Below are 20,352 nucleotides of genomic sequence, written 5' to 3'. Positions count from 1 at the left end.
AAAACCCAGTGTCTGCTGACAGACACAGACCTCAACAGCGGCAGGTCGGGCCGAGCGAGCGCCCACGTCCAGCGGTGCCCACCCCCAGTCGGCCAGGGCACCTCGGGGCCCTCAGCAGACCCGAAGGCACTCAGACCGCCCGGCTGGCAGCTGTGACACCAACCACTGCCCGCTCCGGAGAATATCCTGCCTAATTTTCACTGATGATTTCATCAGGATTGAACATGGGCCTCAGAGCGAGCGATTTGGCTTTTGTTCACTGCTGTACTGTTCTATCCTGAACAGTCCATGCGCAGTACCGTGGCACCGGTTTGATCCCCCATTTACAACTTCGTTATGGCTCTTTGAAAAGATTACCCGCACAAGCTTATGACATTTCTAAACAGCATATTCCATGCGCAAATGTCAAATACAGATCAGGATGCTGCCAGCCAGCAGCACTTTTATGTAAAATGAACCTTGTCTCACAAATACGCACACGCCGCTGCTAATCTCCACTTAAACTAGGATTAAGTCTTCGTTTCATTAGACGACGTTACCTTTTTCTGATTAATTTCCATTTGGCATCTTGTGCATTTATCCTAAGCCCTCATCATAACCATGGTTACAATCAGTGGTTGTGGAGGCATACTGAGATCCACACCTACTTGCTGTGTCTACGAGGAGGCTCAGAATCCATATTCAAGCACCCAAATACTGGTGGCCTGATTTTCTGAAGTGCTGAGCACCTCCAAATCCCACTGAAATCAACTGAAGTTGTTCTGCACCAATTAAAAGCAGGCCAATGCACCGAAATCCCAAAGATAATTTTATTTTACTGCATATTAAATTGCCACATAAAACATTGAGGCTCTTACCTCAGGTAAAGTGGGTTACGTTTTTAGCAGTTACAAGACACTCCATGGAGTTTGACAAAAATACAGATTTCCTTGCAATTCAGTGTCTTTACTTACGTGTTATCACCATGTGAAAAAAAGTAAAGATAAATGGGTGGTTCATATGCCAATGAACTTGGAAGCCAGTATGGGCAGGTAGGAACCCATAGCTCCCTCAAATAGTGTCATCTCCTGCTTATAAAGCAGATTCTCGATTTGGTAAATAATAGCAATATTCTCAACAGTAATTGAAATATTCAAGAGGAGGGAATTCCCAAAATAGGAGAACCAAAGACTGACAGCAGTTCAGATTGACAGTATCACAGCAAAGAGGTAATACAACTAATCTCTTTCATTTGCAACCTCAAATGACTTTCATAACTTGTTTATAAGCCTCTACTATAATACAATACCACTTTTACAGTGCAGAATTAATCTAAGAAATTGTAACAGACAAGTTCAAAGACAGTAAATCATCAGCTGAAATAAAAAGAGTAATTTCAAGATTTCATCAAGCAGACAAGATGTACTTTTCACTTGAAAATAGACAACGAATCCTCCCTTGTGAGTGTCTCTTAAGTTGAGTTCATGGAAGCAGTAACACCTTGGACGGATGGGTCATACAAAAGTCTTTTTTAAAAAAGTATTTGGATTCCAATAAAGTTTTCCTTGTGATCCACGAAAATTAAACCGCCTCTGCAACCCTACTGACCCCTCTCGTGATCTCCAATGTATACAGTCACCTTTTCTGACTCAGTCCTCCACTTTCTTGTCCCTCCAACTTCATCTCCATAAAATTATTATGCCCCAAAGCAGTACTTTCCCATACCCCCCTTTACATTGTGGCTCACCAGCAACCTGAGGTAGGGTCAGGAATGTAACACTCTCAAGGCAAATATGTCAGTTAAGACAGCATCCTTAACATGGACACTACTTTTGCTATGTTTGGAATAAAGTGGCTGTGACGACTACGCTTTGTCAGTCTGTGGTAAGTGTGCGCAATACACAGCTGCAGAGCATGCTTATGGATTGAGCACCTCTTTGGATTTAGGGATATTTTATGCCTCTTTCAGGACAGTGTCATTCTCATGGGCATTTAGGAACGGGTTCTTTCGGAATTTCCAAGCCAAGTCAGACCCCACTTGAGTTAGGTAGTCACTATAAAGCTACTTTCTCTTGTCCTTTTCCTGAGTTCAGATGTCATGTGTTGCTACTTTAGTAACAGACAATTAACTTGTATTTAGGTAAAACATAAACTTGAGATGTTCAAGATTCATCTCTTCATAGAAATGTTCCTCTCCTGTCCCGAACCAGTCTAACAACTCTTTTAATGAAGGAAATTAATCCAAGCCAGGCTATTTCATTCTCCTGCAGAACTGGACGGCTAGATCAGAGTCAAGTTTTTTCACTTAGTTAAGTCTATATATCAGGAAATATTTTATAAACTATCCAGTAACATGTAACTCTTTAAAACATTACATACCATTTCTAAAACCTGCATCAACACATTGTATACATCTTGCCAAGGCAGGATGTTCACAATCTAAAAGCAACTAACTTGCATAGTTTGAAATGGATGTTACTGTTACAGGTAAGATAAAATAGACCCTATTCTTGTTATAGGTGCTCATTAAAATTTAAAATGTGCTTTCTGGTTCTATCACTGAATAACATATGCTTTGAAAATGTTTTGTTGTCACTTTATAATTAATAATTCATTTAGCTCTGGGCAGTAACCAGGTAGGTGGTGGTATTTCAGAAGCAATACCCATTTCTGCAAGTGATAAATGTTCTGCTATTTAATAAATACCCAGTATCTACTTACGAGACAGGCTTTCAGAGGCCTCCCTTCAATATTCAGACCTTATCAAACAAGGCAAAAACCCCCACCCTAAAAGCACATGTTCCAGTAACTCTGATGGTTCAGAAAACAGCTTCAGTCCCTGAAAGGTTCACTATGAATTAAAGGAAGTTTCTCCTAGATGCAAAGTTGGCCTCAATCTCTCTGATGAGTAAAGCAATGAAGACAAAGATCTTTTCAATTTTTAATTTTAGGTCAAGAAGCAGTATTCATTTTAAACTGCAAAAGCACTTGAAATGCTTTAAGTACTTTTGTACAGGAACCCACTGCCTTTTGCTGTGGAAGAGAAATATTTCTGAACTGATCTCTGAAAAGTTTACTTTCTAAACAAATGACATACATAGACAAAGCAATATTATAGTGGTGGTTGAGCCAAAGAATAGCGGGTCTGTGTGTTTAAAGCCACTTTATGGATTTCTGGCATTTACTATGTCAGTAAGCATTACATCTAAGCACCGCAGTACCTATTGCTGAAATATTTGGAAAAAAATACCTGTAGCTGGGCTAGGCTTATCCCCCTTTTCTCCTCTGTCCTTCCTTTTCCATCTCACCCTACCTCCACCAAAAAAATGCCTCTGCTTTCAACATCTAAAAAATAGATTAAACAGTATGCAGGCCTATAAAAAAAGTATGCAAGATTGAAAAAAAAAAAGAAGTATTGTTACTATTATATTACATGCATGGAAGAGAGATAGATTACGAACATACAGCAGCCAGCAGTGCTTCCTAGCCCCCAAAGTCAAGTATAGACTTGATCCTAACTTAATGTTGAGACTGGGCATGTGCCTCTTTTCTTGCTCTTTTCCACCTGTGCCTCACCCAGGACCTGTGTTTGTGAGCTAAAAGGAACGTGCCAGTCTCCCTGCTTCAGATGCCCAGTTCCTGAGGGAACACTGCGAAGGGCACCTGCCCTGCTGTTCAGATGCAACAGAAATAACTTAAGGTCACACAAAGTCTGTGACAATGTTGTAGACCAAATATGGTTATCTTTAATCTCCAGTACTTCAACCCATGATAAACCTTCCTGTAGTAAAAGTCCTACACGCCCATGGATGCGAGAGACCATCAGGAACTTATTTTTATTGACAGCCCATCTCCAGAGGATACCCCACTAAATACCACAGAGAAATACTTGATTGTACCACAGCTCACGAACATACCTTGGATTTTTTTTTTGAAACACTTTTTTTCCAGTGTCCAAGCCTTATACGTAACTGTGTCCCATACGAAGAGAAAATGTTAAGTATATGCAAAGGACAATGAGCAAAGAACAGTATACATGGGCCTAACTTCTCAATTAAACCACTTTTTGTGGAGAAGATACGGATATCATGTCAGAATTTGATCTTGACTGTAGACCTTCCAAAATCCAAGATGCTGTAATAAAGTTTTACATTATGTTCAAGAGACACCTCTAAGGCTGCCACAATAAACACACTTGCTTTGTTTTATTATCAGTGGCATAGATGCTATTCAATCCCTCACAGGACCATCCCTCTCAGGAGAAAGCTGGTACATGGAAGCCTGCACTAATGTAGTCCACCCTTTCAGTGGAACATATATGAGCTTGCTTCAGTTTTGTATTAAGGCAATTTCAAAGTCAGATGCTGGCATATATAAGTATGGCCTAAGTGTGGATAAAGTTACAAGACCTCTGCCAGCACTTGAAGGAAGATATCCTTGAAGTAATTCTGTATTTGGACTCTTAAATCACTGTATCAATTTCAAAGTAAATACAGCTATGTCCATGCTTGTATGTGTGGACAGTCTGGAGCTTGGGTTAAACAATAAAAAAAGACATGGATTTGAGGCTATAAAGGCCAGAATCTGTTAATTTCTTGGAAGAATTCCATCCACTGTTTGAAGCAGAGGGGTCGAACAACTGGCAACTCCCTAATGTGGAAAATGTAATAAAACTGGAAGAGGGACAGCAATAAACACTGTTTGGCTTTGTTTGTTTTGGTTTTGTTTTTTTAAATTACCTGCTTATTTGGGATGGATAAACTGACTAGACTCAGAGGTAATGCCATCTTAAAGCTTCTTTAGTACCAGCCTGTGAATGCAAATGAAACCTAGGGATTTCTGTACATCTCAACCGATGAGACTTCAACACTTTCAGTCCTCATTTACTGATGTCCTTTACTAGTCTTAAGTAAACCATTTCTTATGGAGAGACTGCCCTAGTCACACACACATTAATAGCAAATGATTTTTAGTTTCTCATTTTCAAGAACATTAACTTAATCATGACAAAGAGTGAGCTCCTCAGACAGGCATTGCTAGTCCTTAAATACCATTTTTAAAGTTCAGCATAAGATAATTAACAGACTGAAAATGTCAGCAAAAGATGAGACCAAGATGGTTACGTATTTCCAGATTTTTTAAGTTACCACAGGAGTTATATCCTATCTCAGTGTACGTAGTCCTGCTGATAACTTGAAACATTTGTTATTTGCAAGTTTAGGACTTCTTACTGAAGTGTGAAGATTAGGACTTAATTTCTTAGTTTCTTCCTCAGACTAACAATTATATTCAGTTATGATAGTCCTGAAATGCTAGTGGAATTACAATATTAAGAGACACTTGCATATATCTGAAATATTAAAAAAAAAAAAAGGCTAATTGTAGACCGTGGCATGGCTGTAGAAGACATAATCTAAAGGACAATAAAATTTCAGTGAGCAACTGTTGTTCACTATTGGCAACAGATTAGACTGTAAATGGTAAAAATATACATGCTATATGCAAAATATGACAATTTCAAAATATTTTATTGTAATTAGCATACAAGATTATTTTGAAGGTTATTTCTCAATTTGTAATTTCTCATGAAATAATACTCATGAAAAAGTAGTGGTTCATTTCCAAAAATCTTCACCATACAGTTATGTACTTTAAGATCCTTTTGTTTTTCTAATCATTGCTTCAATCATATCCCACTGCTCTTTGGTAACCTAATAAAAGAAAAGAGTGTTTTATTGGAATTCCATATAATTACACATCTAAGTATTTGTTTGAATGCAAAATGGCAAGTAAGGAATTCAATACCTTCTTCAAATCATTGAATTCTCCTGCTATAGAAACATATTCTCCACCATCCATTCTAATAACCTAGAAAAAGCATAAGCAGTGTATTTAGTAACAGTGAGTTTTTCTGTAGCATTCCCGTGTTACGAACTCTGAAAGTAATTTTTTATTGATTTGGATCAGAAAACCTCATGCTCAAAATAATGTAATTCAATCATTTTTAGAAGTTCTCTTTAAAGGTACTAACTACCATGCATTACAATTAAAAGGTTAATAATGCTTGTAAAGAATTTCAAAGTAACAGTTTTTCTTTCATTTCTGAAACCAGGGCTTTAAAAAGTATCAGCAAAACTCATACCAACGTCAGGTTAATTGGATAAACAAGATCAACCAAAACTCACTGCTCCATTAACCCAGCTTGCATAGTCACTGCATAAATAGGCAGCAAGATTTGCAATTTCTTCTACAGTTCCCAGACGACCACAAGGAATTCTCTCAATGATTTTCTTCTCAAATGAGCCTGTTGGGTCAATGCGGCTAAAAGCACCCTGAGAATGAAGAGAAACATTTGGAAAAAAAAGTTATAACTACATTATAACTACAGGAAATTAAAATCCAACAGAGATTTGACTCCGCATAAACAATATGGAAGTTAACATTTGTGAGTAAACTGTCTACACTCTCTTTGTCAGTAGGATTAAAAGAAAGTAGGAAATAGAAAATAATTTATCCCTGTTGCACTGACATGCATCTACTGAGGATGGTAAGCTGGAATTTAACACGTTTGGGACAGTCACCACCATCTACCTACGAAAAACAAAAGGGGTTAATAATCTTTGTTTCCCAAACACCCTTGATAAATGTTTGAGGAAACAGGCAAGACTCCAAATTGCTGCATGGACAGGAGAGAGGAACAAGGGGAAAGGAGGAGCAGGAAAGTGAAATAAATAAATTATATGTGCCAAAGTAAAACTGAAAAGAACCAAAAAAATAAAGTTCACTTAAATTGCAGCAATGGCAGGATCTAAACTAAGTCACTGGAAGCTTTAGTATTTGAATAGCTTAGAATAGCATGGGAAATAGAAGAGGGTTTTTGTTCTTCCTGGCTCCTCCACAAGGAAACAACCTCCTCAGGCAAAATCAGAAATGTATTAGTAACATTTATGTTAAGTTACTGAAGTTATGAGTTAAAGCACACTGTAATTTATGTAATCATGGCTGTACTCACATCATTTAAGTCTTCTATTGCCATGTTTTTAAATGTCAGTCTATAAGTGTAATGGTATTGTGCTTCTATGTTTTTTTTTGTTTTCCTATCATGACTTACAATGGTGGTTTTTTAAAGATATGGATGTAGCCCCTAAGGCAGAAAGCCTTGATTTTGCAATATGCTGTTTTAAGTAAACCCAGTCTGCCTTTTTATGCTTTCAGGGAAATTTTAACTTGGAACCAGCATGACAAACGTAGTATTTTTTTAAGAATACAGAGCATCTCCAGTGGCATATACACTATTAGTTTAAATCAGAAACATTAACAGGAGATAGCAATACTGACATTTAAAGCCATTAACTTGCCAAAACTTATGAGAATCTATGAATCAAAGTGATCTTGCTATGCGATCTAGTGAATGTCAAAAGTTTATATGGAATCAAAAAGGAACAGGACAAACTAATGGAAGAAAAAAATCCATTAAGATGATTACAATATGAAGAGGAGATATCAACTGTATCAAACTCCCTGGGCCACAGACTGCCAGAGGCTGCAGACATAAAGAAGAAATGTCATTAAATGTTTTTCTTCTACTCTTGCCTAAAAATCCACCACATACAAGGCCTGCAGGACTTTTGGTCTGATCCTATAAAGGTGTTTCAACATTCTTGTAACCCTGCTGATACTGCCATTTATCTTTCTTTATAGCCAAAAAAAGGTAAAACTGAGCTGTCCAGTGTAGTATCTAATATTGACAAGAGGAAACAAGGCGGGGGGGGGAATAAAAGGAGGGGTGGAAGAAGCAACTCTGCACTCCCTACCCCCAAAACAACAGCAAAACCAACTATGAAACATTTTACAGGTAGTAGTAATACCATTAGTGACTGTTGCTGCTCATAATTGTAATATTTTGATTCAATGTGAAATGGATGCTCCTCTCTCCTCCTGCAGGACTGCTTTCTTTTTTCTTCCTGTTCCAGCCGGTCTGGATTACTTCCTCCAAACCCTCCAGTCCTCCTTTTCGCTTATATCAAAGCCTCACACTTCCTTGCTGATTTAGTTTTTCTCTTTCTAGTTTTGTCATTTTCAACAAAACTAGTGAGATTCTGTTCCTATATACCTAAAAGAGACACTGAAATTTTTGAATTGATGAGATGTTTTGTTTAAAAATTAGGAGTTCAGACATAAATAGGCACTTTTACTCCACTCCACTGTAAGAATTCACTTCGTTTAACAAACTAGGTATGTACAGTTGATAAGACTGAACATTAAATATTTTGATGTATCACTTCTTTGAAACATTAAAAAAAGGTTTAATTTATCTTAGTGTAGTAGAAGAGGCAGTGGCAGGTTTCAGAAGTTCAAGAAATCCTATTTTACAAAAGAACTGGGAGGTAGTGTGTTCAATATTCCAGCACACTCTTAACTACCAAGGAAATCATACTTGAATTTAACAGTTACAGAAAAGGTTAGACTATCTTAAAGTTAAGTCTGTACTACAAAGGATATTCAAGGCTGTGTTTCACTTCATGCTACGTACCTTTGTTTTTATTGGACCTGGTTGAATCACATTGAATCTCATGCCGTATTTACCCCATTCAGCTGCAAGAGACCTAAAAAATCATTAACAGAATGCATCAATATTCTAAACACAGTATTTTCATAACGCTGTTCAGCAAAAAAAGAAAGTTATTTAAAACTGAATCAAACATGTAAATACTAGAAATTTCCTGAAACTGGCATTTCTACTTAAGGAGTCTGTTCTTAACAAAAAGATTTCAGAGAAAAAAAATCACATTCATAAACGGAGGAATATTGATTTAATAGATGCATCATAGATAAAGCAACATTAAGGACCATTCTTCCTCCCTTGCAAATCATACAGATGATTTCGGCACCTAAACTCCTTGACAAAGAACTGTCAGGCCACCGTCCTTCTCTGGTAATTTAGACTATCCCACAAGTACACACTTCTAACATTTCAACACAACTTTCACATTAGACGTTTTGAAATAACACAAACCAGAGGTTACATTCTAAAATGAGACCAGTAGAATAATTTTGCTTTACGGCAACATTTTCTTTGCATAAGAAGTAGTTCACATAGATCATCTACGATGGTGAACGAATTAGCTGGGTCATAAAGTCTCTGAGAAGTACACACTTCCGTTACAGCTCTATAGAACAGAAATCAAGACTAGCACTCATACCCTCATTTTTTTCTGGATAAAAAATTCTAGTTACTAAAAGGCTGCCAAACTATTCAATTCCTTTTGTTGAAGTGCAGAGGAGGATCTATTTGCTATGAAGGACTGCATTACAGTTAATCATGACAGAAATCCTTTTGTTTGCTGAGTAACATGGGTATGTCACATGATACTGTTCTGAACTAAGTATAAGCGCAGACCTTAATTTAAAGTAGTGATAGGAAACACATTTCTTTATAAAACTAGATAGGTGAAGCAACAGTATACTCCACTCAAATACAAGCACGTATCTTCCTGAGACAAAAGAAAATGGAAGGCACTATAGTCCTCAAACAGGTCTTTAAGTGCTGGTTCGCCTATGACATGGAAGGCACTATAGTCCTCAAACAGGTCCCTGTCTTTAAGTGCTGGTTCGCCTATGAGAATGCAAGAGAACCTGATTATCAAAACTCTAACTGAAACTTTAGAACTTGCTATTGCCAGAAGAAGTAGTTCCACTTGTCTTTATCTCATCCTCGTGATAAAAATCATCACAATAATAGCAGTTAATACTTCCTTCTGCAAGAATCTGTCAGCATACTATTTTCTTGCTAGGATACTGGAGGCTGGAAGGTTCTCGTGGTACAATGAAACAGGAGGACTATACCAACTAGCTCCATTTTTACAGACCAATTACCCCACCTCAGGGATGTGAAAAGCAGAACGCACATTCTCCTACATTACTCACTTGCTCATTGCTTCTACACCAGCTTTGGCAGAGGCACTTGGCACCACAAATCCTGAACCACTCTCTGTATAAATTGTTGTAATAGCCAGGAATGCTGCTCCTGGAAGTTGCAAAAACATTTTTAAAAAATCCAACACATCAAACAAACAAAATATGCATGAAGATCAAAATCTGAACTTAAGGTAAAAAGCAACCTCAGTGGTACAGAAGTTTGCAGCTCAAGTATTAGGGATGCCATTTCACTGTGGGTTGTAAGAAGATATTTTGAAAATCCAGTCTTGGAAGCTTTGCTTTCAAGCCTTTTTATTTCAATTCCCTCTTCTCCATGAATGTTACGAGTTGTTCCATGTAAGTGCAAATAGCTATTGATTAGGCTCCAAAGGTCTAAACCCTCAGACTTCCATTGATAATTAATTTACATGTGCAAATCAGTCTAACTGGCATGAAGGCCTAAGATCTTACAATGTCCTTTTAGAAGATGCCCTAGCCTAGTAGTCACTAACCAGGTAATTTTTCCTAATTTCACCAATTCCTCACTGGGGTGGGGGGGGGGGGGGGGGGGAAATCTGCATTAGTACTTAGGTTTGGCATAATCTTAAAATGACACAGTTTAGGGTTTGAGGTAAAGTTTATGCAGAAAAAAAGTGGTTTTTTAAGAAATTTTCAGAAGCTTTTTCTGCAGTAGAGCTTATGACAAAGTTAACCTGCATAACTTTTTCCCGTTATTATCACGACAAACTGTTATTATAAAAAGACCATTTTCTTTTATATGTTATATTTTATAACAGATTTAGCAAAAACATTATGGAAAATAATGGAAACTGCAACTATTTAATCTTTTATAGAAGCCTGCAAATTCTAATTGTCTGAGCAATGACTAGCATGAACTTACTGTAACTGGAAAATGGAGGACAAGGGGTGACAGTTTATGCCACAGTAACTAAAATAACTGTTCTATTTACTGTATTTTAAAAATAATTTAATTAGAATAGCTACCCAAGGGATATTTCTAAAACAATATATGTGACTGAGAGAATGTATGTGGCAATGAAGTAGAGACTCAGTTAAAAAATTACAGTAATGTTACACAAGAGAAACTAAAGAGAACCATAAACAAGCACTGACAGAAATGCCAGCAGATATCCAGAAACCATGGACCCTATTTATAAAAAAGCAGTCTACAGTGAGAGACTTTGAAAAGAAAAATCAACACAGGCAAAAAAACCAGAACAACCCCGAAGTCACCTAGAGTTGATTGTTAATTATACATTTTGGAGAATCAAACCACAGAATTTTTAACATATAGGTTAAATAGAGATGAGTTGTGTAAACTTAACACAGAAGCAAAAACGACAAATTTACAGCTCTGAAGTTTAAGGTACACTTCAGTTCATACACAATTTTTATTCTAAAGCCTATGTTCATAAAATGGACAATATCTAACCAATTAAGTCCTCTCATTTTGTAAAATTTTAGTGTATAAATAATGCACTAGTAGATTACAAACCCCTTCTAAATACCAGTATAAACTCAAGAGTCTAAAAGCAGAGCACTTTTATTATTTACTAAATTAGGTTTAACGTAGGTCATGTTGCAGACCCAAAGGATGCGCCAGTGCTCTAGTAACTGTCAGATGTATAGAATCCTCATAGACTGTTTTAAAGTATTTGCATTGGGTAGCATCTCCATCACTTCAGAAACTAAGGTCTCTGCTCAAACTTAAAAAAAACAAGCAAGGAAAAAGAAAATTAAGGTGCAGAATGAGAGGACAAACAGGTATACTTGATTCACTTGCAAAAACCTGTCTTAAAGAAAGACTTAAATACAGTGTCTTACTTACAGACAGAATCCCCTAGAAAGAAGGCATGCAAATAATAGCAAAATAAATCATGCGTTTTCAAACGTTAGAAGTGAAAGGGAGAGAGACAACATGAGGGTGAATCACTTCTGGATTTTGCTGAATTTGAGAGTGGAAGCAAGGAAAGTAGTTTTTCCATTCAACAGCAGCAGAGACAAAGGTAATTTTAAAGCTGTATTTCACATTAATACAGGAAGACAGTGCATGCATCTGGAAGGCCATAAAGCAAATTATCACAATAGTTTGCTATAATGATATAGGAAGTCAGAGTTGGGGATGGGTTTTTAATGTAAGAACATTAGCACTAGAAAGGACAAAACGATTTTTTTATGTGCCGCTAAAATATATGTGGGAAATACCTCGTCAACTGACCAAAACTGTCACAGACTTATCAAAACAACATTAACTTTCTATTGTCATCATTAAATAGTATAAACTCACTGAGTACTTTTTGGGGAGGAGTTTTGAAGAAATTCAGCTAAATCACGAGTTAGAGAAATACAGTGCAAATACAAAAGGATTATTTCAACACAATGGCTGTACCTAAAAAAAGGGATTCAGAAATAAGGGCACATGGAAAACTATAATATACTTCACTGCTTTTAAATGTTATTTGAGACTATGTCATTCTGATGAAAAATTAGCTCAATGTTTCTCAATTCATAGCTAGAAGATAATACAAAATGATAGCAGTTCTTTGTAAATGCTCTATGATATAACACAGAAGGGCATACATTATCTTTCCCTTAAAGACAGTAATCTGGTTAAGTAAATCTTTGGCTAAACAGTGTATCAAAGAATTATCCTATTTTTAAGGTAAAGCTAAAATAGTGGATTAAACTCCTAGGTAGTCTAGAACTAAGAGTTATACCCGGGAAAATAAAACCTAATTCTGATGTCAATTTTTCAAATTATCTCAAAGGTAATATTCTCTAGTGCTATTAGTCAAATACCACAGCACTGAATTTTATTGATTTAAGTGTAGGAGGAAAATTCAAAGTGATATCCTGACCTACTGTTCGTTTAAATAAATGCCACATGTTCAGTTGCTCAATGAAACCAACATAAATACAGAAGGCTCAAAAGAAATAACAGCATATGTTTTAAACAAAGCCTTATTTTTTAAACTTTAAAAACGTTTTACAACTAGTACAGACTCTGCAATCAGTTTTTTATATTCAACCTTGTGGCCTCTGGGTTCAATTTTAAGGGTAGATTCTACCATGAAGTAATTGCTAGCCAGTTCTACTTCTCGATATTGAAGTATGGCTTTACTGAAAATGAAGAAAAGATGTAGAATATTAAAAATTGTGTTTCTTTTCAAACTCTCAAAACTGGCCATAATAACAGTAAGGCAAAGAAAGCAAGTATAATATTCTGTCAGAATGCTTAGTTACCATTTATCTTAAGGTACCTTTCTGTACTTTAATGAGCTCCTTTCCGATTTCCAGAGTTACAAAAGCAGTACCGTTAAGCACAATATCAGTTATCGTCTTCCATGCATTAGCAGAAAGTCGTTCAGAAGGGGAAATAAAGTTTCCAGCTGCATTGTTTATCACAACCTGAAACACATGAAGGAAAACCTAAGAGTTAACTAAGAATAACTCCTCCTGAGAGAAAAGCAAAGAACTTACAAGGAACTTCTTAGTGTTTTGTTTCCAGGTAGAAAAGTAAAAATATCCTTATCAAAGGGGGGTGGAGGGAGGGAGAGAGAGAGAAAATAATGCATCAGAAATTTTAACATCTGCAGCATAGATACGTATCAGTAACAGAAAATTATCTGTATTTCCAAACTGCTGTAGTTACTAGTCTAGCACTGAGGAACTGTAAATGTAGAGGGTGACTTACATTGCTCTGTTCCACAGTGTCTCAAGCACATCCTAACAGAAAAGTTTGTCCCCACGAAGTTCCAAGGGAATATATCATTTTCAATGTAATGGATGCATGGGTATAAAAACAAAAGAAGGTCAGGTAACCTGATGACTAAAGTTTGGACTAGTTGACTGCTGCGTAACAGGAAGTCGTTAATATTAGAACTAATCAGTTGTGACAAAGAGAGTATTATGATTTAGCGAACTGCAGGCAACCAGTACAAACCTCTTTTCTAATAGATGTATATCTGTCACTTGTTGCCTTTCTACAAACCATAATGAGGCAGAGGACACTTTTCAATGTATCATCTGCTTAGCCTTTCAAGTTAGGAAGTTAGATTAAAAAAAAAAAAAAAAAAGACTAAGGATCATGTAAGCAGTTTTTAAACCAAAACTTATGCATCCTGATCTTGTGTATTTAATAATAATATAATGTGCTGAAGCAATAAAATGGTGTATTACTTATGGAATGGCACCTAGATTCAGGTAGGTTTGCACATAAAACAAAGTCTTTGTCCTGAAGAACTTCTGGGCTAAATTAAGACATTAGAATTTTCAATAGCAAAACAGAGCACAGCACATATTGCATGAATAGAAAACAAATAAAATACAACAGCCATAAATTATACCTATAGATGGCAAATACAATTTAAAGGTCTTCCTAGAGTTTGAAGAAAGGAAAAATAAAATCCAAACACCTCAAGATACTGAGGAGGTTACTTGAATCACTGAATAAATATAGCAAAGACACAATAATAAAACTAGTGAGCTAAGGACTGCATGACACAATCCTTGAGTTATGTAGATATATATGACGGCCAAACAATCCATATGACAAAAGAATGACTGCTTTCTAATTGGGAGTAACGGTCTTGGACACAATGAACAAAACAAAGATAGAAGGAATATGATACTGCTATTAACTTCTGTCTTTGAGATCACACCTCACATGCACAGTGGCAGTGATACCTAGGTTTGCAGTATTCATAAATGTACATTTCATGTCTGTCACTAAGAGAAAAACTAAACAAAAAGAACTGAATATTCCATTTACTCTGAACCCTCTCTCAAACATGCAGAATATGAAATTAAAGGGCAAGTACATGTTTGTAAAGAACAAGTAACAGGAAGTATTTATTCAGAAAATTACTGGTGTACTAAAAACATAATATACAGGAAGAAGTCTCCTCCCTCTCTGCATGCACTTAAAACCTGGAGATCATGATGTGCTTTGGTCACGAACTGCAGTAACCAGTAGTCAAAATAACACCCAGAGTATGTTGTCCCCCAATCAGGACAATGAGCTGCCCTATTTTATAGCACTGTTATAGCATACAGTGTGAGAAATAGTTTCTCTACTTAGCACATTTAGAATTCAGTAGGTTCTCTTGTCTATAGGAAGCTACTGGTGAACGCACAGTGTCTACAATACACACATGACAGTTTTACATCTACAGTAAACAGTTTTAAATCTGACTATCCTTTACACCGATGCTAACAGCCTCATCAGACTTTCTATCAGACAGCAGAATCTGAGTTACTTCTTTCACAATCAAATCAGAATTTGGTGCCTATCATTGTTCACAGTCCACCAGAACACCCTTCTCAAAGCAACAGTCTGAAGGAAAGAGTTCTGTGTTTTCTGCCAAACTATTAAAAAAACGATGCTTAGCTTGACTGAAGATATTTTTTCTTGATTTCATGAGAACTTAGTCTTCAAGTTGGAACCTTCTTTGTATATTTTAATAAGCTAAGCAAGGACTAAAGAAGATGATTATTTCCATTTCTAATTTGTGAGACCTTCTGTTAATAAGCAATATGTGTAATTTGGTACCAACACAGATAAGTCACCTCTTCAGGAGGATTTAAGAGCAATATTCTGTCCACTTAATTCAAACAATCCCATCATAATTGTCCCACTGTTTACAAAGAAAATGTTAGTCCATAGAATAAGGACAACTATGTTTTATCTATTTGGCCACTAAGTATTTTGAGAACCACAGGAACAGAGTAACCAGTCTAACTGTGAATGTTAGCTTTATCTTGAAGTACTGCCACTTTTTGTCTAGTGTCTCTTTAGACTCCATTAACTTTCTCTGATAGTAATTTTTCTCATATCTACTATGCAGTTATTTTCAGTAATGCAGACTAAAGTTCTTTCCTTTCACTGGAACACTTACATCAGGATGTCCTGCCACTTGGATTATTTCGGCAACAGCATTCTTAACTGAAACTGGATCTCTTACATCACACTGGACGGCATGAACCTATATAATAATGGAAAGGCAGTTGTAAGACTTCAAAACTGTATCACTCAAATTAAACAAGCCCACAGAAGCACATAAATCCTATAACCATTTAAAGTGTAACTACTAAGATATTCACAATTCTGTAAAAATTTACCTTATTGCCCGTTTTAGAAGAAATTTCTTCTGCTGCTCCTTTCAAAACTTCAAGATTCCTAGAAATACGTATACATCACTAAATTTCAATTAAATGCAATTACAATTCAGATTAATAAAATCTGATTTTTTCGGAGCAAATATAAGCTAAAACTTAAAATATATGTGTGCGCACATGCACATTGCTGATTTTCATGAAAACTGAGCTTTTAGTTAGTTTAGTCACTAACTTTTTGAAAGGAAACTTTAAGTAATTTCTGGTTAGAGCTACTTCAAAGCAACTCAGACATGACTATAGCAAGAGACTACCTTAAGCTAATCAAAGGTGTTAAGCTAGAAAAAATATTTTCATTCTGAGTACATAATCATAACAAACTTAGTTTCAGCTACTACTCTACTAGTATTTTAGAAGGGACATACATATTCAGATTTAAAACCAAATAACTTAATCACTGTTTGGACGAATGTCACAACACTTTTGTTTATTTTAACTAAAAATTAGATTGTTTTTCTAGTCTTTACTGTAGTGGTTCTTAAGAGAACTGTAGGAAGATCATCTTCATTAAGGGAAAATCAGGGCTGTTTTTAAAGTCATAAGAATTAAGAGGAATGGCTTTAATTCTTTACTGCAATTCAAATCTGTATGGAGAATACCTGCAATAAAACATTCAAAATGTTCACTAATGGCCACGTCAATTTTTTGTTCTCTTTTAGGCTTTAGTTGAATTTATGTCTCACATTCTGGGCCGTTTATTTTGCTGACACATTTCACGGACATGCGCTTAGTTTATTTCTTCCTACTGCTGGTTACACCATTAGACATTTGTAGATGAATCTGCATGCTTCTGGTTATTTACAATATGACATTATAATTTAAAAGTGTACTGAAACAGAATAAATAGAATAAATTTATCCAGCTTATGAAGAAGAAAGCAATATCCATTATGAAGAAGAAAACAGATCTATTCAGCATTCAGTATTAAATGAAAGCTCTAAAGTCCTTTCATTAATATTTACCGGCTTGCTATAACACACTTGGCACCTAAACTGGACAAAGTTGTTGTCATCCCTTTGCCAATCCCAGTACCTCCACCAGTTATAAAGGCCACTTTCCCTTGAAATGTATTTGGTGGCAACATCACTTTTTGAAGAGGTGAAAAGAATGCAGCTTGTGGTCCACTGCTGTCTTGATGCAGTACATTTGGCCCCTGGCTGAAAAACTGAAAGAAAGAAAGAGGAAAGTCAGTTTTTTCTCCTTTCTGTATACAGGACTGTTATGTAAGATTAGATTTTGTTGTAACAGTGGAGGTAACAACCATAACTGCCTTATTATAAACTGAATCTAAGAATGATTAGATTGTGTTATACTAAAACACATGGACCTTCACATAAATGCTAGACTATGAAAGCACCTGAGCTATTTTTAGACTTTTCATTCCAACTAGAGAACTACTGAAAAAAAATATTTTAATCATGATTTCTGTTATTTTGAAAGTTAGTTATTCTTCTGTCTGTGATTTTTACTATAGCATGTGGAAAACCATTACCAACTAATTACAGACTCCCAGCAGGATTTGGGTTTCAGATTCATATATGTACTGCACTTCATGCATAAGGAGTTTAGCCCTAACAAATCCATGCGATTTTGAGATTACATGTGTATATATTTACAAACTCAAAAGCTTCAGTAGCAACTTCAAGGCTTTCATCCTTTACCACTGTAGTCAATGAAACATTCTTCTTTACTGGGGAATGGGGAAGAACCAAACTCCCTGAGACCTGTCCCAATCATTAATGGAGCTGCTAAGGAAACCAATGCCATCTCCCAGACAAAACTGTGCAAGGTTAGGCTATCAGCATTACACTCTGTCCCAGCAGAAATACCATTTACAGCAAACCAGCCTTCAGTGAACTGGTCCTTGCAAAAAGGCACACGGTCAGTACACATTTAAAAATATATAGGAAAAGAGAAGAAAATTCGGTATTACATCTTGTGATCCACCTTAATAAGAAAACACTCCATTCATGCAATGAGAAATTAGTAATGTCACCGAGAAAGTCGCAGCATAAACACGCAAGAGGGTATTTCTAGCATCTTAAAACACTTAACTAACTCAAGCCCTAAACTAAATACTGAATGAAATGCTTTGGGACAGCAGCATCACAGTAGTAATTCAGAAATTCCCAAATTATTTAAAATACAAACGTTACCCTAACCTGAAGCTGCAAACACTTCTGAGTGTGACAAAACTAGACTCTTTTCCATTTTCAATGTGCAAAAAATTAGAAGAAGGTAAGTTGTATTTATTTTCTCTAATACTAATTTGTATTTGAGCCTTTGAAGTGTTTATTTGAACACAAAAAAATTCTAGTATAATTTTAGGAAAGAAGACTGAATAGTTACTCTTGTATGGTGTTGTTAATAAAAAAACGCAATTGCTCAATAGGTTGACACAAAGAAGAAAGGTTATTTTAAAATAGTAAAAGTATTACAATTTATTGTTCTATTTACTAACTCACATTTTCAACACTAAATTTAAGAGGTAACATTTTTAGTGTTAGCTGAATAATCTGTACATGCCACAGCTACAATGCACTGGGACGGGTGTTTTTCCACAGCTTAAAGTTGGCCTGAGAAAGTGTGCATGTGTATCCTTCTGTGTGATAATACATTTGCAGATGAGTAGTACAGGCGGAAACAGAGAGAATAACCATGGATTTACACTGCCAATTTAATGGAGTTCACCTTCCAAAGAAATGATGAAACAAAAACTAAGAGTGAAGAAGAGTTCTGGGCACTATGTAGAAGAGAATTAAGAAAGTAAAGCTCAGACAAAAGCTAGAATTATCACAAAAGTAAAGCAATGCAGCAAGTGTACTTTAGCGATTCCTTCTGGAACTTGGGACTCTTCAGCTACTGCTTCTCACAAAGAAAAAAAATAAACCAAAGGTGGTTCTAAGGAATACAAGCAGCTCAAAGGGAAAATCCAAAGAATGTCATAGCATTTTTCTGAAATAACAAAATTCTACAGATCAGATCTGCCACCAAATGTCTGTAAAATACTGATTTTTTTTTTTAATTCTCCCATTGAAAATAAAATTTTCATATTTTCAGAGAGTACCAAAATACTATTAAGCCTCCAGGAAAGGCGTGTGTGAATATTCTCTTTTGGGTCTTTCTTAGTAGCCCCCTACTCATCTCACCTCTCTTCAGGTATGCAGGGAGAGAGAAAGGCTCCCTCTGGAGAACTTCAGTTCACAGCAGAGACCACAAATCAAGATGGCATTTGGACTCCCTCTTCCTCCAGTACGAGGAGATAACCAGAGGTAACCCTCACGCAGTATTGAGTGTCCCTGATCAGGTGCTCTGTTAGTGATGGACAGAGCCCACTCCTCTTGCTGACCACTACAGAAACCGTGCAAGCAGCTTTCCTCCTGTCTGGGGGAGGAAGATGAGGAAGCAGGTCACAGCAGGGGCAGGCAGGAAGACTGCCCCAAAACTAATAAACTACTGTAGCGATATCAAGCAGCCAGTACAAGTTGGTATAATTCATCAACTTTTTCATGAGACAGCTATCGTCTCATTACTAGCTTGCACAAGTGGTTTCCATGACAGGATTCACTCCATTTAATCATTCCACTATTTAAGGTCAAGGTTTTAAATTAAACTACAGGTATAAAGAAGCCACTGAACAGTTTTAAACCAACTCAAAACATGAATACACAAAAAAAACAACCCTCATCCAGGGCGTGGAAGCAAATCATGAATTTACTGCAGAAGGGCCCCTCAGAAGCACACAAGCAGCCACTGGTAAGAAGCGCCGTGCCTGGGCAGAACTCGCTACAAACGGCCTCCAGCAACACCCACGCAAGCCTGCCGCTGCTTGGACGGCAACATTCGCACCACTTTACCTAAATGGCACTGCGTAACTGCTATTGGGACCAAAGGGCGATACCAATGCCTCCACAGCCCTGCAGAAGGGCCCCTCAGAAGCACACAAGCAGCCACTGGTAAGAAGCGCCGTGCCTGGGCAGAACTCGCTACAAACGGCCTCCAGCAACACCCACGCAAGCCTGCCGCTGCTTGGACGGCAACATTCGCACCACTTTACCTAAATGGCACTGCGTAACTGCTATTGGGACCAAAGGGCGATACCAATGCCTCCACAGCCTGTACTGCAACGGGAGAGAAAGGAGACCGGGGCAGCGGGCCATGTCCCGGGGAGCACAGCCCGCACCTCTGCGGGGCTGCGCCGCGAACTGAGGAGAACCGTTCGGTGACCCTACCCTCGGGGGATTTCTCGGCTGTCTCCCG

General features: G+C 36.9%; 1 protein-coding gene across 1 annotated transcript; it reads right to left on the bottom strand.

The window, feature by feature from the left end:
* Positions 1–5,489: 5,489 nt before the first annotated feature.
* DECR1 (2,4-dienoyl CoA reductase 1, mitochondrial) lies at positions 5,490–20,252 on the bottom strand. The gene is made up of 10 exons (XM_009697624.1): positions 20,106–20,252; positions 17,055–17,257; positions 16,039–16,096; positions 15,816–15,902; positions 13,179–13,326; positions 9,907–10,006; positions 8,513–8,585; positions 6,165–6,311; positions 5,785–5,847; positions 5,490–5,690 (listed from the first exon to the last, which is right to left on the bottom strand). The coding sequence occupies exons 1-10, from the start codon at positions 20,250–20,252 to the stop codon at positions 5,631–5,633; spliced, it is 1,086 nt and encodes a 361-aa protein (XP_009695926.1). The 3' UTR covers positions 5,490–5,630.
* Between the last annotated feature and the right edge of the window lie 100 nt (positions 20,253–20,352).

This window comes from Cariama cristata, unplaced genomic scaffold, assembly GCF_000690535.1.
Source record: "Cariama cristata isolate BGI_N322 unplaced genomic scaffold, ASM69053v1 scaffold32883, whole genome shotgun sequence".
Taxonomy (NCBI): Eukaryota; Metazoa; Chordata; class Aves; order Cariamiformes; family Cariamidae; genus Cariama; species Cariama cristata.
The sequence above is the reverse complement of the archived record's forward strand: the minus strand, read 5'-3'. Positions and strand labels throughout refer to the sequence as shown.

Bases quoted from the DNA above. Each gene is read 5' to 3' on its own strand.
- DECR1 (XM_009697624.1), bottom strand. From the start codon at position 20,252: ATGGCCCGCTGCCCCGGTCTCCTTTCTCTCCCGTTGCAGTACAGGCTG. The intron at 5,848-6,164 runs GTGAGTTTTGGT...TGCTTTTTCTAG, and splicing joins CAAGCTGGGTTAATGGAGCA to GTTATTAGAATGGATGGTGG. The intron at 5,691-5,784 runs GTATTGAATTCC...TTCTTTTATTAG, and splicing joins AATTCAATGATTTGAAGAAG to GTTACCAAAGAGCAGTGGGA.